We start from the raw sequence: 17,871 nt of genomic DNA, 5'->3' as shown, positions 1-17,871 counted from the left end.
TGTGCCCAGAGATTTGGTGGTGTGAAAACAGAGCAGCTCACATTTTTCAATGCAGTGTACTCTCAAGGTCATCACCTGAAAATGAGCTGATAAACGAATGTTATGTGAGGTAGGCATGCCTAGGGAAATCTAAATTTTTCTTTCTGTGCTATCAAGGGCCTATATGATGTACACAGATAAAAGCAGAGTTGAATATGACTTTTCTATTCTCAGTGTACACTTGATGTTGATGTTTGCATCCTTTAAATTCATGGCTTTAAAAAAGATACTAGACCCGTCAGTAGCCTGCAAGCTCCATGATAGGAATCAAGTCTTATTCTACCTGGTATCCCAAGTTCTTAGGACTAAGCCTGTCACCTAGGAGGCCTTCAAAAATGTTCGATGTATAAATGAAAGAGGGAATATCTACTTAGAAATGAAGTATTACATCTAGATACAAAATCATATCTTTGTAGTAAAACTGTGTTACCTTGCAAATTGATTTATATTGGTTTTGAAATAATCCAAATTATTTTAAATATAGGTGAGAGTAAATTGTGTTCTAGGCAACACTAAAAATATCAGGAGATGCAAATCCACCATAGCATCGTTATTGTTTTCTACTGAAAAGTACATATAGTACAAAAATATAGAATCATGTTATGGTATGGTCCAAATGATTAGTTATAGCTGCTAAAATACATGAAAAGTATTCATAAAGATTCTGCAGTTTTTCAAATAAGAATGATTAGAAACATTTTTTGAGATTATATTTAAAGACTACAGCATATTTCTGTTTGTTATACTTTAACCACTGCTTCCCATCAGGAACTATTATAATAATGGTGTTTAAAAAATATGTGTATCTTCTATGTGTTTGGCACTTTTATCTTGAAGGAAGACAGAACATCTTCAGGAAGCCCTCAGTTTCCTGTAATATCCACACTCACATTTTTTCAGGAACTCATTTCCTGTGTGGATTGTTTGGGCTATTTGCTTCCTTCTTTAAACTGCTAACAACTTTTTGCCTCTTCCTCTTTCCTCTGTAGAGGAAGTACAGGAGCTATACAGGAGAAAACTCAATAAATCTCTTTGCCTGGTAGTAACTCTGATGAAACAGTCACAAGAAAGAGGTCAAAATAATGACTAAAACGAGGGTAGGAGAAATCTGTGGGAATTACCTACTGCCTTCCTGTTGTCTACTATCATGAATCACTGAGGATTAAAGAGATAATCAACAAATTATGCATTGACTTATATAAAAGGGTTTTGAAATTCACCTCTCTCTGATACATACACACACACACTCATCAGAAATATACACATTAAATGATGTTATTCAAATAACAGTGCTAATGATTCTTACCGTTTGTTATGTAACCTGGTACGTACATAGCATGACTTCCTGGAATAGAGTGGGCTAGGGCACTTATGCTGGAAGAATGATTGACATGCACTTTCAAGCTATATCTACCATTTACAGCAAAGGAGAAAAAATACCTCGAGTAAATTCCATCATTTTTTATAACATCAGCACCTGTTAATATAAAAAAAACTCAATGTCAATACTTATCACAGTTGATTACTAATATTTAATTAAATCATTAAAAATAAGATTTATTCCCCTTGTTCTTCTAATTTTAGCATATGCTGTTATGCTCATAGCTACTTTTGATATTATCAGGTGATTAAACTTCCAATGGCTCCATAATTTCTCCTTGTGATTCCTTAACCTCTGAAAAATTATTTTCTAAAGGTGAATGAGTTGTACCTGCTTCAGTGCTAATAAAGCATTTAATAATCACCTTTAGCGCTCTCCTTCCTATCACTGAAAGTAATACTAGGTTTTCACAGAAACCAAGCACATTCTTAAGCTTATTTATAGTCACACACCCTTTTGAGATAAAAGCTACTCTGCTCCCAGTGAATAAATATATATGTACATATACATACTTTCATGCAATTTCAAGGGGTTTATGAACACCCTGAAGCCCTGATGAGAAAAAAAAAAACTTTGGTAGTTGATATAATAGTGTGAAATTAATTTCCTCATTAGAGGATACGTGGGTTGTTCTAGATTCGAAGGTGCTCATTGACTTGGAGTTTGACAGGCTTTGGTTCTGTCCACTTCAGGAGGACGTGCCTTGCTTCAGGAGGCATTCTAAAATCTTGCCCAGTGCTAGACTTCTTTCCTTTTGCATTGGTCCTCAGAGAGTCATTCAGTTCCAAACCAAGCCCATGACTGAATGGCAGCAGGGCCTAGATTCCAGGGCAGCCATGGGAGGTGCAGCTTAGCCCAAGTGCAGATCACATTCACTGTTCAAGTGCAAGTGGCCACATAGGGCAAGCAGCTTGTCCTAGTCTACGGTCAATTCACTTCTCACACCTCACACCCAGCCCTGTTCTCTAGCATTGCATCATCACTAAAGTGCTCTAGAATCCTCACTAGAGAGGCAGGTCTGCTCCTTAACATGAGAAAAATAGGAGTATATTTTATTAAAATAAAAAACGCTAAGCACCTTATGATCACAGTAGTTTTAGAAACCTTTTTTATCTACTGGAAAGAAATCAGATCTTGATATTTAGTGGTTTAATGATTGATAAGGTCTATCTTTGTTGAGAAATGATAAAGAAAAATCTCTTCCTGCCACGGTTACCACTGCCACCTCTTTTAATCATTGAGTCAGAAAGAAATGGGAAAGAACACTGGCTTGGGTGTCAGGGGACTTGTTTTAAGGTCTGGATCTGCCACAGTAGCTGTGAAACAATCCCTCTGAGCCTCAGTTTTCTCATCTATAAAATGGGGATAACATCTCACAGGGTGGTTGTGATGATTATTTGAGAGTGTGCATGAGAAAGTATATTTAAAATTATAAAGCATTTTATATTGTTCATTAATTTTATTAGCAGATAAGTACTATTTCCATTATAAACATAAGTATTAGACAACTATGTGTTAAGTACAGGGGAAAAAATCTAGATTTACACTTCAATTTTAAACAACCTTTTCATTGTTTCTTTCATCAGGATATAAATTTTGACATCAAACAAACAGAATGGTTCCAGGGAATAAATATAAAAGCCTATTGAGGTGCTCTTTCCTAAGACAGCAGGATCTGTTCCCAGGCCAGCCCACAGGCTGGGGCTAGGGAGGAACATTCTGCAAAGTGTATTTTTGGACTATATACAAAAAGTGAAAGGTGTGGCCAGGGATAAGCAATCAGAGTCTGAGAAGTTTGTTTGGATCCATTCCAGTAGGCAAAATAAGAGGACTTGTCTAGTATCCTCTGAGGTGGCCTTGAACTAAAATCCTTTAAATGAACTTTTGTTTCATAAATGTCATACAAGATCGCCATGGCAAGATACTAATGGGTTGCCAAACATAAGACTCTTTTTTTTTTAACTTTTAATTGGTTTATTATTATAATTGCTTATACTTAATTGGTATATACATTTATTTCTTTAATCTATTTATTATTCTCTACAAACAACGCATTGCCTCATAGCCTACACGTAGGGCAGACCACATTAAAGCACCTCAGAACAAAATTCTGCCTGAAGTTATGGGCTCAGGAGAATCACAGCAAAATAGCCTACAGAGATTTTTCACATAAATTGTCTTGTTTTAAACAAACATAAGACTCTTAAAAAATTTTTATCTTTGAAACAACAAAGAGAAGGAATATGATTTTACTGGTAGATCAAACATTGGGGCTGCCGACATAAACTTTGAGGTCTATTGTCATTCTGAGAATTTAGTTTAGGAAAAGGACAGAACAGAAAAGATAAAACAATAAAGGAGTTTGTTTTTAAAAGTTAAAACAAGTTAGTCAGAAAAAGTCCAAGTGCTGCTCGTTGCCCAGATTGATGCTGTGGTGTCTGTGAGGTATGATGATGAAGTTCTGAACTCTCTCTGTGCAGAATGACTGCTTTGAAGTAGGGTTTTGTTTTGTTTGACTTTGTTTTCCCAGTGGTGGGGAAATCTCTATCGTGATTCCACTAAGCTTTCTGGCCTGGTCTTCTCCAAATAACACATGTAAAAGGCCATGGCTCTGCTCTCTCATCAACCCAGCTACTTGGCTAAAGAACAGTCTATGGTCAACTCAATTTCCAATTTTCTCTTTAACAGCAGGGCAAAAGAAGAAGAAATGGATTAACTGTCATTGCATCTCCCTTTTGGGGTTTTCATTTGCTATTTTAATTGTCCAATATGATTATTTCAGTGAATAGGAAAACTGGTGAATCCTAAAGGAATGTGGGCATGCCTGTTCCCAAGTGGCCTTACTAAGTGTGGTCAGTGTCACTGGACAAGTGGAAGCCAAGACCTAGGTGTCGGGCGACTTCCTCCCTCCATTCTGCTCACACACAGCCACTCTGAGGAGCCTCAAGGAGACTCTCTTTTCCCAAGTTCACATTTGCTTTCCCTGTGCAGGTGGAGACCTGTAGCTACTTAGTATGTCAGTGAGTCCATGAGAATTTGAGATCCTCATAAGATTGGGTGAGGAAAATAATTGAATTGGAAGAATTTTAAAGATAAACTTAATATTGATACTGCGGCATCAGAACAGCTCTTGAGAACATGAAAAATTACATGATATTCCTTGTTACCTGCTCCATCATCAAAAAGTTTCAGCGTAACAGGATCTGCAGTCTCTGACTCAATTGTAGCAGTTACAGTGGCATTGAGAATGGGATAAAACCCCTTTCTCACAATTGCATAAATTGTCACAGGATGGGGAAAATGGGTGCTGTCTCTTTCCACAAAGGCTTCCACAGTGGCAGGGGGCACGGCTGAGCGGGAGGCACCAGAGGTCACTGTCACTTTCAAGGCTTGAGGAGAATGATGGGTATTGTTCAGTGTGTAAGTCCATAGCCCAGGCTGCAAAACAAAGACTTCGTTTGTCAAGTGTGAAGAAAAAAATCAACCCTCATTTTAAAGTGTAAACTTAACCTTGTAGGGTTTTTTGTTCTTGTTTTGTTGATATTGCATTTTCTAAAACACTACAAAAGAATATCAGGAAGAGTAATGTTGGTTAAGAGATAACTAAATTCAGTATTTACATGGCTTTCACTGTACAACCCACTTTCATTGTTAGGTAACTCTTTAGGGAATTAGACCCTGAATTTATTTTGGGGGAAGGACACATCTTGATTCACATTTTTAGAGGATAACAATGTGTCCAGCTTCAAAGTACTTGGCAAATATTAATCTGAGCCCCTTCACCCTACAGGAGGTTCAACGTTTTTATTCCTTTTATATAATGGAGAAAATTACAGCAAATTAAGTGGACAATTATGATTTATGTGGATAACCTGGAATAAAAGGCAACAGTATCCTTCCTGCCCTCCACTTCCTTTAATGCTCCTATGCCCAGAAATCTCAAGCAACAAAATCCACGTACACGGGCTTCCCTGGTGGCGCAGTGGTTGGGAGTCCGCCTGCCAATGCAGGAGACGCGGGTTCGTGCCCCAGTCCGGGAGGATCCCACATGCCGCAGAGCAGCTGGGCCCGTGAGCCATGGCCGCTGAGCCTGCGCGTCCGGAGCGTGTGCTCCGCAATGGGAGAGGCCACAATAGTGAGAGGCCTGCCTACCGCAAAAAAAAAAATTAAAAAAAATAATAGAACGGAAAAAAAAAACCCACATACGCTATTAGGGACCAAGAAAAGGAACACTATTTTTAATAGATCAGGATTGCACAATGTCTATGTTGAGTAATTTATAGAAGTATTGCTGAATGCCATTCTCCTTATCTGTCTGGGCTGCCTGGGGGAAACCTGGAAACGAATGTCTGAAAGAAAAAAGCTTAAACTACAGTGCAGCAGAAATTTGTTCTTTTGATAAAATTGTACATAAGTATTCCTTTTTTCCTAATTCCTGCTGCTGCTCCTTCTTAAATCGTGGAAGTAGCAGGAGGAACACAATCAAGCAGACTGAAGAAGAGAGAAATCAGTGGGTTAAGATTTGACTCTGGAAAGTTAAGATGCCACACCCTATCCAGTCTTCTTCCTGGGATTCATGTGCTTTACCATTTTCCAGTGAAGTCACAATTCAAGCATCAAGATTATCTATCTATCTGGGTTTTTTCTGCTTGGTTTTGTTTTGTTTTTTTGTAATCATAACATTAGTAACAGACACGTGGCAGAAACCTCCACATGAAAACTCCTCTGTGGGTGTAAGAAGTGTTTTGATACAGAGCACCTAATCCAGACAAAGAGGTCAGGCAAAAGCAGCAAGAAGTAGGTAAAGTGTTCCTGGTCCTTGTGCACAGGTGTGAAAGGAACATGATGCGTTTGGAGAAAAGTTAAGTAGGGGCAGAGCACAGGGTGTTTGGGAGTAGGGTTAGGAGATAAGTTTGGGGTTGGGGAGTAAGAGGTACAAACTAGGGTGTAAGATAGGCTTAAGGATGTATTGTACAACATGGGGAATGTAGCCATTCTTTTGTAAAAACTATAAATGGAAAGTAACCTTTAAAAATTATATAAAAATAAAGTTTTTCTAAATTAAAAATAATTTTTAAAAAGAGCTAAGTTTGGGCAGAAGCCAGAACGTGAAGGGCTTAGTATATACTAATAACCACATGGATTTTATCCGGAGACCGTCAAAGAGTTTTGAGTAGGAGACAGGTTTGATCAGATTTTGCTTCAGAAGGATCACTCTGATAAAGGTGTTTGAAGAGAAGGATGCTAGACCAGAGGAAGGAAGGCCAAGCAGAGGCTATCAACAGTGATCCGGGGGGTGGCGGGGGTGGGGGGGGGGGGAGGGCCAACAGACCTGAAGAGGGATTGCATTCAGGCAATGCACAGCCTTCCTGTGTGCTGTTTCTTTGGTCCAGAATGTTATTCATACCTCTGGCCCCTTAGGCCTCCACATTTCCATTTTGATGTCTTCACTTCCAGGAAGCATTCTCCTTCCCCCACTGCCTGCACATGCCCCCTGTGTGCTCTGAGTACCCTGTTCTTATTCTTATTATGGCACTTTATTGTAAAGCACCTAGAACAAGACCCTGCACATAGTAGGTGCTCAAAAACATATATATTCCATGTATTTATATTATAAATTCTAAGTAGAGGGTTTTTTCTAAGTATTCGATACAGATTTTGTAAAGAAGGAAGTAAGCAAAAAGAAATTATTTGTACTACATAAATACTAATTTCCACTGTTGAAGTGAGAAGCCTTTGGTGTCCATTATTTAAAGTTTTGAACATACCTTAGTAGTTCCTCTTAAATTTTGAACATTCAAAAATCCCCTCATAAATTTAAAGTAAAATTTTGATATATCAGAATAGGATTTCCTTTACACAATGCATTTAATTCTGTGATCCATCTGAAAGTCACGTAGTTGACTAAACGTTGTCATTACGAACAAGCTTACAATACCTACCTTAGCAGTTCCTGGAATCCAGAGGCGAGCAGTCCGAAAAGCTAGATTGGTGGTAAAATCATCTGTGTAGTATTTTCTTCCATTAGGATCAAATAATACAATCTCAGGGGGACCACTGGTCTGCCATGTGACTAGAAAGGTAGTGTCATTGCCCACACTGTGATCCACAGTCACAGTGTTTTTCAGTTGATGGTGAGGTTTAACATATTCACCTATACTTTCAAGCTGTTCGAGAGAATATACATGTGAAAGTTTCTAGCATATGCATAATCATTCCATTTTTCCTTTATTTTTATGACAAATAAAAATGGATTGGCAAAAATAAAAAAACTATTTAACTTGGACATGTCCTATATTTACATAAATTGTTTTTCATGTAAACATACTTTGCTTAAGCAAAGTATTATAAGTACAGTAGATATAAAATATTTTGTTATAGCTAGTACATGTCTCTTCATTAATCTTTATCAAGAGATTTTAGCTGTTCTCATACTTCTCTCTTATCCAAATCAACATTAGCCTCGGAGCAGCAATTAAAACAAGCTTTTTTTTTGGACTTTTTTTGTGAATGTGCTCTAATTAATTTGTGTATAATCTGTCCAGATACCTTTATGTATTTTAATAAGAAATCAGACATTGGGTTTCAGTGGGGTTTAGTACATTTAAAAAAATCATTTAGTCATGATTTAAGCTGTATGCACTTAAATAAGCTGTATGTGCACTTTGTGTGTGTGTGTGTAACATGCACCAAGTGCATACAGATGCCGGGCACTGTGCTAAATGCTTTACATGTATTATCTAACCCAATCCTTATGAAAACCCTCTGAGATAAGTGCTATTGTTACCCACATTTCCCAGATGAAATGACAGGCTTAGGGAAGTAAGCTGTCCAAGGTCACAGAGCAAGGAGGTGAAACAGGCATAGAGCCCAGGCTGGCTGACACCAGAACCCCTGCGTTTAATCGCTGTGTATTCACAAAGAATACCAGTTTATAAGTAACTTTGAAAAATCATATTTATTAAATAAAGACATTAGCAACACTGTAAAATTGCTCAGACTTGTAAAGAATGTAAAATTCTGTTGGTGGATGACAGCAAAGACATTGCAGATTATTTGTTCAACTCAATTGAACAAGTGTCCGTGGACTGCTGATTACTGTGCCACGTTCCATGCCGGGCTCTGAGCTGTTGAAGGGGATTAGATGTAGTTTCTGCCCACAGTCTAGAGGGGCTAATGACATGCAAATAACTGGGGAGAGGTGGCCAAGTCTGGGAAACAATTTGAGTCATATGAATAATGTTTTGCTAAATTTGTTTTACTTTTTTAGACATTTCTTTTTATTTCATATTATTAAAGAGAAAATCAAGGGTAGAAAGATTATTCAGAAGAGCCAATTGTAGTCTAATCTAAAATATACATTATCACTTAAAATTCACCTCTTTCTACTTCTAATGACAGAATTGTGGTTATTGCCTTTACTCTGTACATATAATCTTCATGTTAAATATTTTCTAAGAATAATTTACTGATTTCATTGCTCCCATCAAGCCATTAACTTGGCAGGTTCACTTACCATCTGTGAGGAAACAGCAGGTGAAATTTTATTCAAAACATTATTCAATTATATTCAAAATATCTTTAAAGTACTTTGAAAGAAAAAGAAATTGGCCCTTTGAAAAAAATGGCTTGATTAAAGGAAGATTTTGTGAGCAAAATCAAATAAATTGTGGTAGTTGGAGAGATCTTTAGGAATTTCTAGAATTGAACGAAATAGTTGATACTTTTTATATTAGGGAGGAGCTTCAAGGAAGTTTTTAAAGAAGCAAAGTAAAATGGATTCTGATTGATGGCAAGTTTGAACTAAAACTAAAGCCACTGATTCTTATTTTAATTCTGGACCTTACATCTACCCCATGTCCCACCCCCAACCCCATTTTGAGCCACAAGGAAGGAGCAAACTCTGCTATAGACCTTGAAAAGCTGAAGTAGCAATTACAGAAAATGACTCCTAGGGCTGAGAAGTAGACATCAGGTAAAGATGAAGCCTGGTTCTGGTGATGTCAAGAAGCTCACTAAAAGCCTTCTTTTAATGTAACAAGGACTGTTACATATTCAAATAAGGTTAATGAGACAGCACAATTCATCTATTTTCCTTGCTCCCTCTCCCCTCTCCCCTATCTGTAAATATAATATTGAGGAAATTCTGACCTGAATATGTTGTTGAAAAATGTCTCCGGTTCCAGAGGAAATTCTACTGAAAGCATCAAGCATGTTATTGGAGTTGGATTTATCTGGAACAAAGAACTTTAAACCTCCTGAAATACACAATTGGGATGTTAGCTATTAAAATGTATAAAGTAAAACAAAAGATAAAGTGATAGGCCTTTTCTAACAAACTTCCTTTGCTTAAGAGGGTGAGTTTGGGGAAAGCAGGAGCTGTGCTTGACTTGCTTTGCACAGCATCCTATATGACCACATGGTGAGCAGGCACCCCAAGGCAGTGGTTTTCTTTGTTCTATTCACGGCTGTAATTGTAGGGTCTAGAACTCTACCCAGTATGTGATAAAAACTCAATAAATATTTATTGAAATCAATAAATATTTAATTAAGGTAATTCCTAGACAATCTAGGTTAATTGCTACCCATTTATATTGCTATATATTTACATTCTGAAAACATTATTTTCAAACATAATTCAATAAAACCTAGTTTTCAGTTTTCAAGTTAGCATATGCATTTTTTATTCAATGTGAGGAATATAAGATAAAATTATTCTGTGCCTCATTTAGAACAAAAAAAGATATGTGTGTAATATTGTATGTCTCCTTATCATAGAAGTTAGTGCATTTAAATATACTTTTAGCTCCATAATTATACATGCTCAGGCTGGTTTAACAAAGAAGTAATAATAATATTTTCAGTAGATGTATATAATTGGCACTTTCTAAGGAAACTATAAAAAAGCAAATTTTTGACAGAATTTAGCAATGACTCTGTTTTGTGTTTTTTTCTTAAGAAAACTGTTCATAGTTTTTTCAATTAAGCCATGTATTCTGTTGACATAATCTGAGTTTCATGGTGGTTCTTTGAATATTCAAGTTGAAAGGAAATGCTCTAAAATATGTTGCTAGAAATTTACCTACCTGTAAGATGTGATAATTCCTCCAGGTTTTTGACTGCAGATGAACCCAGGGCAATGGTATGAATAGTTGAACCACTGCTGAGCACAGTGAGGAAGCAGTTGGTGACATGCTCATCATCTCCACTGGTCACTAGTATCATCACAGAGCCGAAGGCTTTTCCATTCAGTTTTTCAACCATCTGAACACAGGGTATCATTCATTTGGAAGGAAATGTGATTCAGATTGCCTTATCGAGCAGGAGAATTCACTCTCATTCCAAATTCCCCACCAGGGGGGCATATTCCTCTTCCAGGTCCTTTCTAACTTCCCACACTCTCCATGCCCATCTCCACTCAGTCCTCACCTCACCCCATCACAGCACTTGTCACCCTACATGCCATTGCCTGCTTACTCATGGATAGGACTTCTTCCTGTTCAAATCACTATGAGATACCCCTAGTTTAGAATAGTGTCTATCATAGAGGATGTGGGAGAACATTATTATGTGAGATCCTTGCTTCTGAGATCCAATAAGTGGCCAATAAAAGGACCTTGAGCAGTGTTTCTCAACCTTGGCTATACACTGGAATTGGATGAGAACTTTAAAATTTTTTAATGGGCAGCTCACACCCAAGATCAATTAAATCAGAATCTCTGGGGGTGAGATGCAGGCATTGGAATTTTTGAATCCCCAGCTGATTTCAATGCGCAGCCAACGTTGAGAAACTCTTGGCTGTAGAAAGTAACAGTTGCAATTGTGTTCTGCCTGCTACCAGATGTTTAACACATGGCTGTATCCTCAGTGTCGAATCCACACTTATGCTGATTTAGGTGAACTCCGTTATTCTTGAAACATACCTCTGACCTTAACTGATATTCATATGCTTGAGGTCTAGTATGACTATAGGCAGGAGGCCAGACATGCTGATTTTGATTGGAAAACCCAAGGGTAACAACAGCCACAGATGGAACAGTCCCAGATGGATAGGGACAGTGTTAGAAATTTTTCTGATGATGCTGAAGTCCCCCAGCCTATAAGTGAATAATTGTATTCAATTATTTACCCATTCCTTCAAGAAATTTTTCTTAAGCAAATATTACATGCCCTTTACTAGGCACAGGGGATTCAGTGGTGAGAAAGTCGTGGTCCCTGACCTTAAAGATAATCCATCATTACTTTCCTATACTTGAGACTCATGACCATATTGTAACAGATTGCCCCAAATCAGAAGCAGCCTCAGATACAAAGTGAGGGAAAGGAAAGTGATGGGAAAGGAAAGTGATGGTGAGGCTTGGGGTGCTCTACTGTACCTCAAATCCCTTCTTCAGCCCTGAGCAGATGCTGGTTTCTGCTTCAGCTGACACAGTGGTAGGCAGATAGGAAACCAGCAGCTTTCGGTCATCATCATTGTTAATTTGGTGCATCTGGGCTCTGATTGTCCCTTTGCTATTAAAACTAGCAATGCCCACAAAGGTATGAATTTCAACAATCTGCATCAAGTAAAATTCTGCTGCTTGTTGCAGTTGAAGGAGTCTGTCAGCCTATGTTGCAGAAAGGAAAAAAGAAAGGTAACAACATTTGGTTGGTAGACAAAAGTATAACTAAGTAACTCAATTAGCAAATATCTCTGCTAATTCTTTAGAGATGTCAGACTCTGATTTTTTGAGTTGTAAAGATTGACACTATGCTAGAATATTGTTTGATTAAATGCAGGCTCAAAAATGAATGCTTTTCGGCGGGGTGGGGGTTGGTTTGGAACTCTGCCCCTAAGAAGCTGTTCATGATTTGCCATTCCATAAGAACACATACATCCACTATTTCTCTCCTACCTGATTCAAAGATCTGTAGAACCAACAGAGACTTGGTTTGTAATTGCTTCTTTTAAAATTCATCCTGGGTAAGAGGAAACATTGCAAAGATCTTATGGTAGAGAGGAACAGCAGTCAGGCATCTATCCTGGCACTACTCTCTGTTATCATGTTTATCTTAGGCTGGGCATTCCATCTGTAAAGTGAGGGTAATAATAATCTTTCTTACTTGCTAAAATAGAATTACTGTGAGGATCAACTGAGATATGTATATGACAATAGTTACACCTTGAATAAATATAAAGTAATGTCAGTGACCACATTTGGGCAGGTGATACTAGTGATAAACTCATTAGGGTCACTTGTTTTGAAGGATGTGGGAGCAGCAAGCTGAGCTTCAATGACCACCTGTTCAGTGATGATTGTGGTCTCTATCTCCAACCTAGACATCTCCCTTAACATCTGGACCTGCATTTCACACTGCTTAGGAAACACCACCAATTTAACCTCTCACAGGTATCTCAAACTCTACACACTTTGAATTCATTGCCCCCCTTCCCAAATATTGTTTCTCTTACAATATTAAGAGGTAAATCAGTAGAGTGGATAAAACAAGGACTTTGAATCCTGCCTTCAACTTTTACTGGTAATGTGACCATAGAGAAATTACTTATCTCTTTTAGCTTCGGTTTTCTCACCTGCAAAATGGGTACATAGTAAGTACTTAGTAAATACTAAGTATTGCTAACAACATGGTCATGACCTCTACTCCTAACTAGTGAAGCCAGAAACCTGGAACTCTCTTTTGTTACTCCTGTGTTACCAGCCTCCATATCCTTGAACAAGTCATATCAATACGTCTTAAATTTCTCTCAAATTCATACCATCATTCATTTCATCATTCATTTTCATTTTATCTGTCATTTTTCTAGCCCAAGCCACTGTTAGTTATATCCATACCAATTGATGTACTTCCCCTGAAAAAAATTCTACTAATTTTGCCTCTCAGCCACCTGCCTACACTATTCTCTTCACTGGAATGCCTCCCCTCACCTCATCCAACTGGCAAATATCTACTTACGCTTCAAGACTCAACTCCAAGTTCATCCTCTCAGTGAAGTCTTCCTCAGTCACTCTCCTATAACCCAGAAGCTGCCAATGCCTCCACAGCAATTCACACCTCTGTGGAGCCTTGTCACATCGTATTGTGTTTATTCACATGTGTGTGTTGTCTCCCTCATCAGATTGTGAGCATTTCAGAGCAGACTCTATTCTGTCATCTCTGTATCCCCCAAGCCAGCACAGTATAGGCACCTGATAAATGAATGGATGGTCCTAATGGTTCAGTGACACTATTGACAGGAAAAGGGAGAGAAGTTTTCTTTGCCATGAGCTTGCTACTTTAGGCTCATTTCTCTTCTACTTCTCTCAGGTCTTCTTTCAAGTACAAACTATCTTTCCCTTTCACTCCATCTGTCCTTGCTCAACAGAGGCAGATAGTCAATATTAATTACTCTGAGATCATATTCGAAGATCATACCCTAGTCAACTGCAGGTAGGCAAGATCACAAAATTATCTAGATGCTGAATGTATTAGTGGTATTCTCATATTTTAGAGACGAGCCAAAAAAGGCAAATTTTCCAGGACTACTGATCCAGAGAATACAAGAGGATAAACTCTCCCTTAGGACAAGTACTATAATAAAATAACAGTTGTCACTTATAAACCAAAAACTTCATATTCAGTATCTCATTTTCCCCTTCAGCAACACTATGAAGTAGTTAGTGGTGCGCTGGTAAAAGTTTAAAAACTGGCTTTCTGGTAAAAAGAGAAAGAGGGAGAACCCTGGATTTGTTGCAGTTTCTATGGGGTAAATATTCTCACTGTGGCTGATTTAAGCTGTCAACCTGACATCGCTGAGTGCAAAGTTGGCAAGAGATATGTAGGAGCAGAGTCATAGAGATGATAGACCAGAAATAACCTCAGGAGCCTAGATCTGGGATCAGCAGACATTTTCTGTAAAGGATCCAATAGTAAATATTTTAGGCTTGGTGGGACATATATTGTCTTTTGCAACTACTTAACTCTGCTATTTTAGTACTGAAGCAGCCATAGATAATATGTAAACAAATGAGCATTGCTCTCTCTCAATAAAATTTTACTTATGGATGCTAAAATTTGAATTTCATATAATTTTCATGTGTCCTGAAATTTTATTATTCTCTTGATTTTTTTCTAAACCCATTCTTAATTTGCAGGCTATGCAAAAGCAGGTAGTTACTGACTCTGGGCATAGATAATAGTAAGAATAGTAGAAAAAAAATTAGGAAGTAATGAGTTTTGAGCATTTATTATGCTTATTTCAATATATTTTATTTAATTATAACTCTACATAGTATATTTTTTAATAATGGCTATATTTACAACTGGCTTGCAAATTTCCTGAAAATTTAACAATTGACTCCTGTGAGCCAGTATGAACTGTCTCTGTCACAACAATGAAATAGGTATTGTTATCTCTGTTTTACAGATGAGAAAACTGAGCTTCAGAGAGGTTATTTGCTCTTGATTACACAGACAGTAAATGAAGGAGCCAGGACTTAAAGCACATCTGCCTGATTCCAGAGACTAAACCTCTAATTACTGTCTAAGAATTCTGGAGCTTTGGAGAATGGGTTTCTAGAAGGCTGCCAGATTGCCAGATGAGTGAGATATGTTTCTCTGTACATAGTGACATGGAAAATACACACATAATGGATATGCACACTCACTGCAAACTCAGTCTATTGCCTCGGCCATGGTTGTTTACCAGTGAGTGGAATGTGGTCAGAAAGGAGACTTCCGCTACATGTCAGAGTTTTGGAAAGGGTTTTGGTTGGAAAAGGTTGCAATTAGTAACAATAATGAGGCCTGGGAATTACCTGTGGATTTCATTTATCTGTGTTATCTCAATATCTGGGCCACATTCTGAATTTGTTTCTCTCATACCCGAGAAGAGATGATGCCCATGACTATTCCAAACGTTTGGCCTCACCCTTCCCTTCCCTTACCCTCTGAAAAGAAAAAGAATTAAAAACTGATAGAAAAAAGTGATGTTTTACAACTATTTTGGTTCAAATGTTACCTTTGCCATCTTGCTGGACACATCCAGCACTAAACAGACCACTTTGTCGCCAGCCTGTATGAGAGAGAACATGGGAGGAGGCGGAAGCTCAGTCCCTTTCATGGGAAAACTGTTATTAAAGTCTTCAGAGTCTGTGATTACATCCCACGTACTTCTGAGGCTGCACATTTGGTTCTGCAGGTTTGGAGCCTCTTGGTTGTGGGTACTTGCATTACAGAATTCAACCACCTTGAAAGAGAATAAAATAAAAGTACTCAGAAAATAATCAGAAAATAAAAGTACTCTTCTCACACTAGACATACTTCTCATTCTCAAACAACTAAAGGTAAGAGGAAAGGTGAGCTGAAACATGAGAAATCAGAAGTGCTTACAGCTATGTCCTTCTTTACTTCAAGAATACCATTGAATTTACAGATAAACCTTGGCACCCTTTGCTTGAAACTCTGGCACGCATGTGGTACTGAGGTCAACCTCTATTAAAGTTTTCTTGCGCTTAGGTAACAGAGAGTAGACCGAGTATAAATATCTTAGGCTTTAAAAAAATAAAACAAACTTTCATCTTCCTTAGCATAATAATGTGTTAAAGGAAACACCCCAGGAGATGCTATCTTATCTTGATCAGCCTATTGTTTGGAATCATATTTAATAACCACTGCACCTTTATCTATTGATCAATAAATCTATATTGAGCTAGTTCAAATATTGACCTCTGTAAGACTAGGATAAGGAGAAAACCAACTTAAATCTACTTCCTGATCTCTCTCCCCATTATTCATACAATAATACTAAACCTAGGCAGCACCTCTTTTAAAGGCATGATTTGCATTGCAAAGTAATGTGTTATCTACTTCCCAGTGGCTATATTCCTGCAAACAGTAGATGCTTCCTGCTAACAGAGCTATGGAAGCTTAGAGGTAAAAGAAATCTTACAGATTCTCTAGCCCCAACTCTAATTTCTTAGAAAAGGAAGCTGAAGCTTCAAAAAGTTAGTAATTGCATAAGAACATGAGTTTCTTAGTAGGATGGGGAGATATGATAGAACCTGTTTTGTTTTTTTTGTCTGTATGTTTGTTTTTAACTCTTTTCTTTATATTTCATGACTATGGTTAGGAGATGGTAAAAGTTTTCTGACTGGATATTAATGAGTAGGTGTTTCAAATGACCAGAAAGATAATACCTAGCCACAAACAATGTGGATGAAATAACATGGAATTAGCTTGGCTTCAGATATTAAAGCTGTAAATTAAATTAAAACCATAATGAATTGGACAAGAAATATGAAAAAGCACCTTAAAGTTACAGATGACTCTTAGCCTTGACTAAAACCGGACTGAAGAAAAAAAAAATTATCTAAAAAAAGAATGTGTCAATCCAAGGAACATTGGGTTAGTCATAGAAACAGAAAACTTCACAGAGACACTGCCCACAGTGTTCCCAGCTCAATGAAGAGGACGTGACCCACAGATGTGATGAAGTTGGAAAAATGTATCAGGTTAGGGGGGCTGATGTGACTAAATCTCTGCATCTCCTAACTCCCTCCTTTCTGATTCCACACTCTCAAAATAGGCCTCTGGGTAGAATTTGGCTGTTCCGTGCTGCTTCTGTCAGAGAGAAAATGAACTGGCTAGAGAATGCGAATGTCAGATCTCCATGACAGAGTACTCTTTTTAAATAATTTTAAAAATGTGTTCTGGATTCCTACACAAGTCTCTTGTCAGTTAGCGTGGAATACTGACAAAATTGAGTTTCTGAACCTGCAAAGCTAAGGGTTAGTTGACTTCCCTTGGTAACACCTGACTTTTCTTTTTAAGTTCTAGAATATGCAAAACAAGGGAAAGAGAATTAGGGAATTCCATTAAAATAAGAGTGGTTTGCTGTCTTAAATGAAGAAATATAATCATACGTTACATCCCTGTCATTAACCCGGTACACTTTCCTGTGAAAGGGTATAGAAGCACCACCATACGAGCAATTTATTTTGAAGACTCCAGGTTTCCCCTTGTTAAATCACCTTCCCTGGAGAGCAAATAATCACTTTTCTAAAGGAAACAATTTTTACTGATCAGCTTGGACTGTCGAGGGGGGCACTGAGGTTTTTTTTTTTAATCTGTAAAGTAAAAACTAGATGAAAACTCTAAGGTTCCCCAAGCTCTAAAACGTAGTGAATCTTTTTTCTTTTCTTTTCTTTTTTTTTTTTTTTTTTGACTACATCGGGTCTTAGTTGTGGCACACGGGATCTTTCATTGCAGCGCACAGGCTTCTCTTTCTCTAGTTTGGCATGCAGGTTTTCTCTCTCTAGTTATGGTGTGCGGGCTCCAGAGCACATGGGCTCTGTAGTTTGCAGCACATGGGCTCTCTAGTTGAGGCACATGGGCTCAGTAGTTGTGGCACGCAGGCTTATTGCAGTGGCTTCTCTTGTTGCGGAGCACGGGCTCTAGGAGTGTGGGCTTCA

The 17,871-nt window shown here is 37.9% G+C and overlaps 1 protein-coding gene across 1 annotated transcript in view; it reads right to left on the bottom strand.

The window, feature by feature from the left end:
• Positions 1-17,871, bottom strand: part of CLCA2 (chloride channel accessory 2) — a 37,018-nt gene that overhangs the window by 10,540 nt on the left and 8,607 nt on the right. Inside the window, exons 6-12 of the mRNA XM_032642951.1 lie at positions 15,420-15,647; positions 11,797-12,027; positions 10,507-10,684; positions 9,572-9,678; positions 7,363-7,587; positions 4,588-4,858; positions 1,346-1,516 (exon numbers count right to left, since the gene is read on the bottom strand). Of these exons, the coding sequence (XP_032498842.1) occupies positions 1,346-1,516; positions 4,588-4,858; positions 7,363-7,587; positions 9,572-9,678; positions 10,507-10,684; positions 11,797-12,027; positions 15,420-15,647 (1,411 nt within the window). The remainder of the gene's footprint in view (positions 1-1,345; positions 1,517-4,587; positions 4,859-7,362; positions 7,588-9,571; positions 9,679-10,506; positions 10,685-11,796; positions 12,028-15,419; positions 15,648-17,871) is intronic.

The sequence above is a fragment of the Phocoena sinus genome, chromosome 1 (genome assembly GCF_008692025.1).
Source record: "Phocoena sinus isolate mPhoSin1 chromosome 1, mPhoSin1.pri, whole genome shotgun sequence".
Classification (NCBI taxonomy): domain Eukaryota; kingdom Metazoa; phylum Chordata; class Mammalia; order Artiodactyla; family Phocoenidae; genus Phocoena; species Phocoena sinus.
Note: the sequence above shows the minus strand (reverse complement) of the source record. Positions and strands in the feature narration are given on the sequence as shown.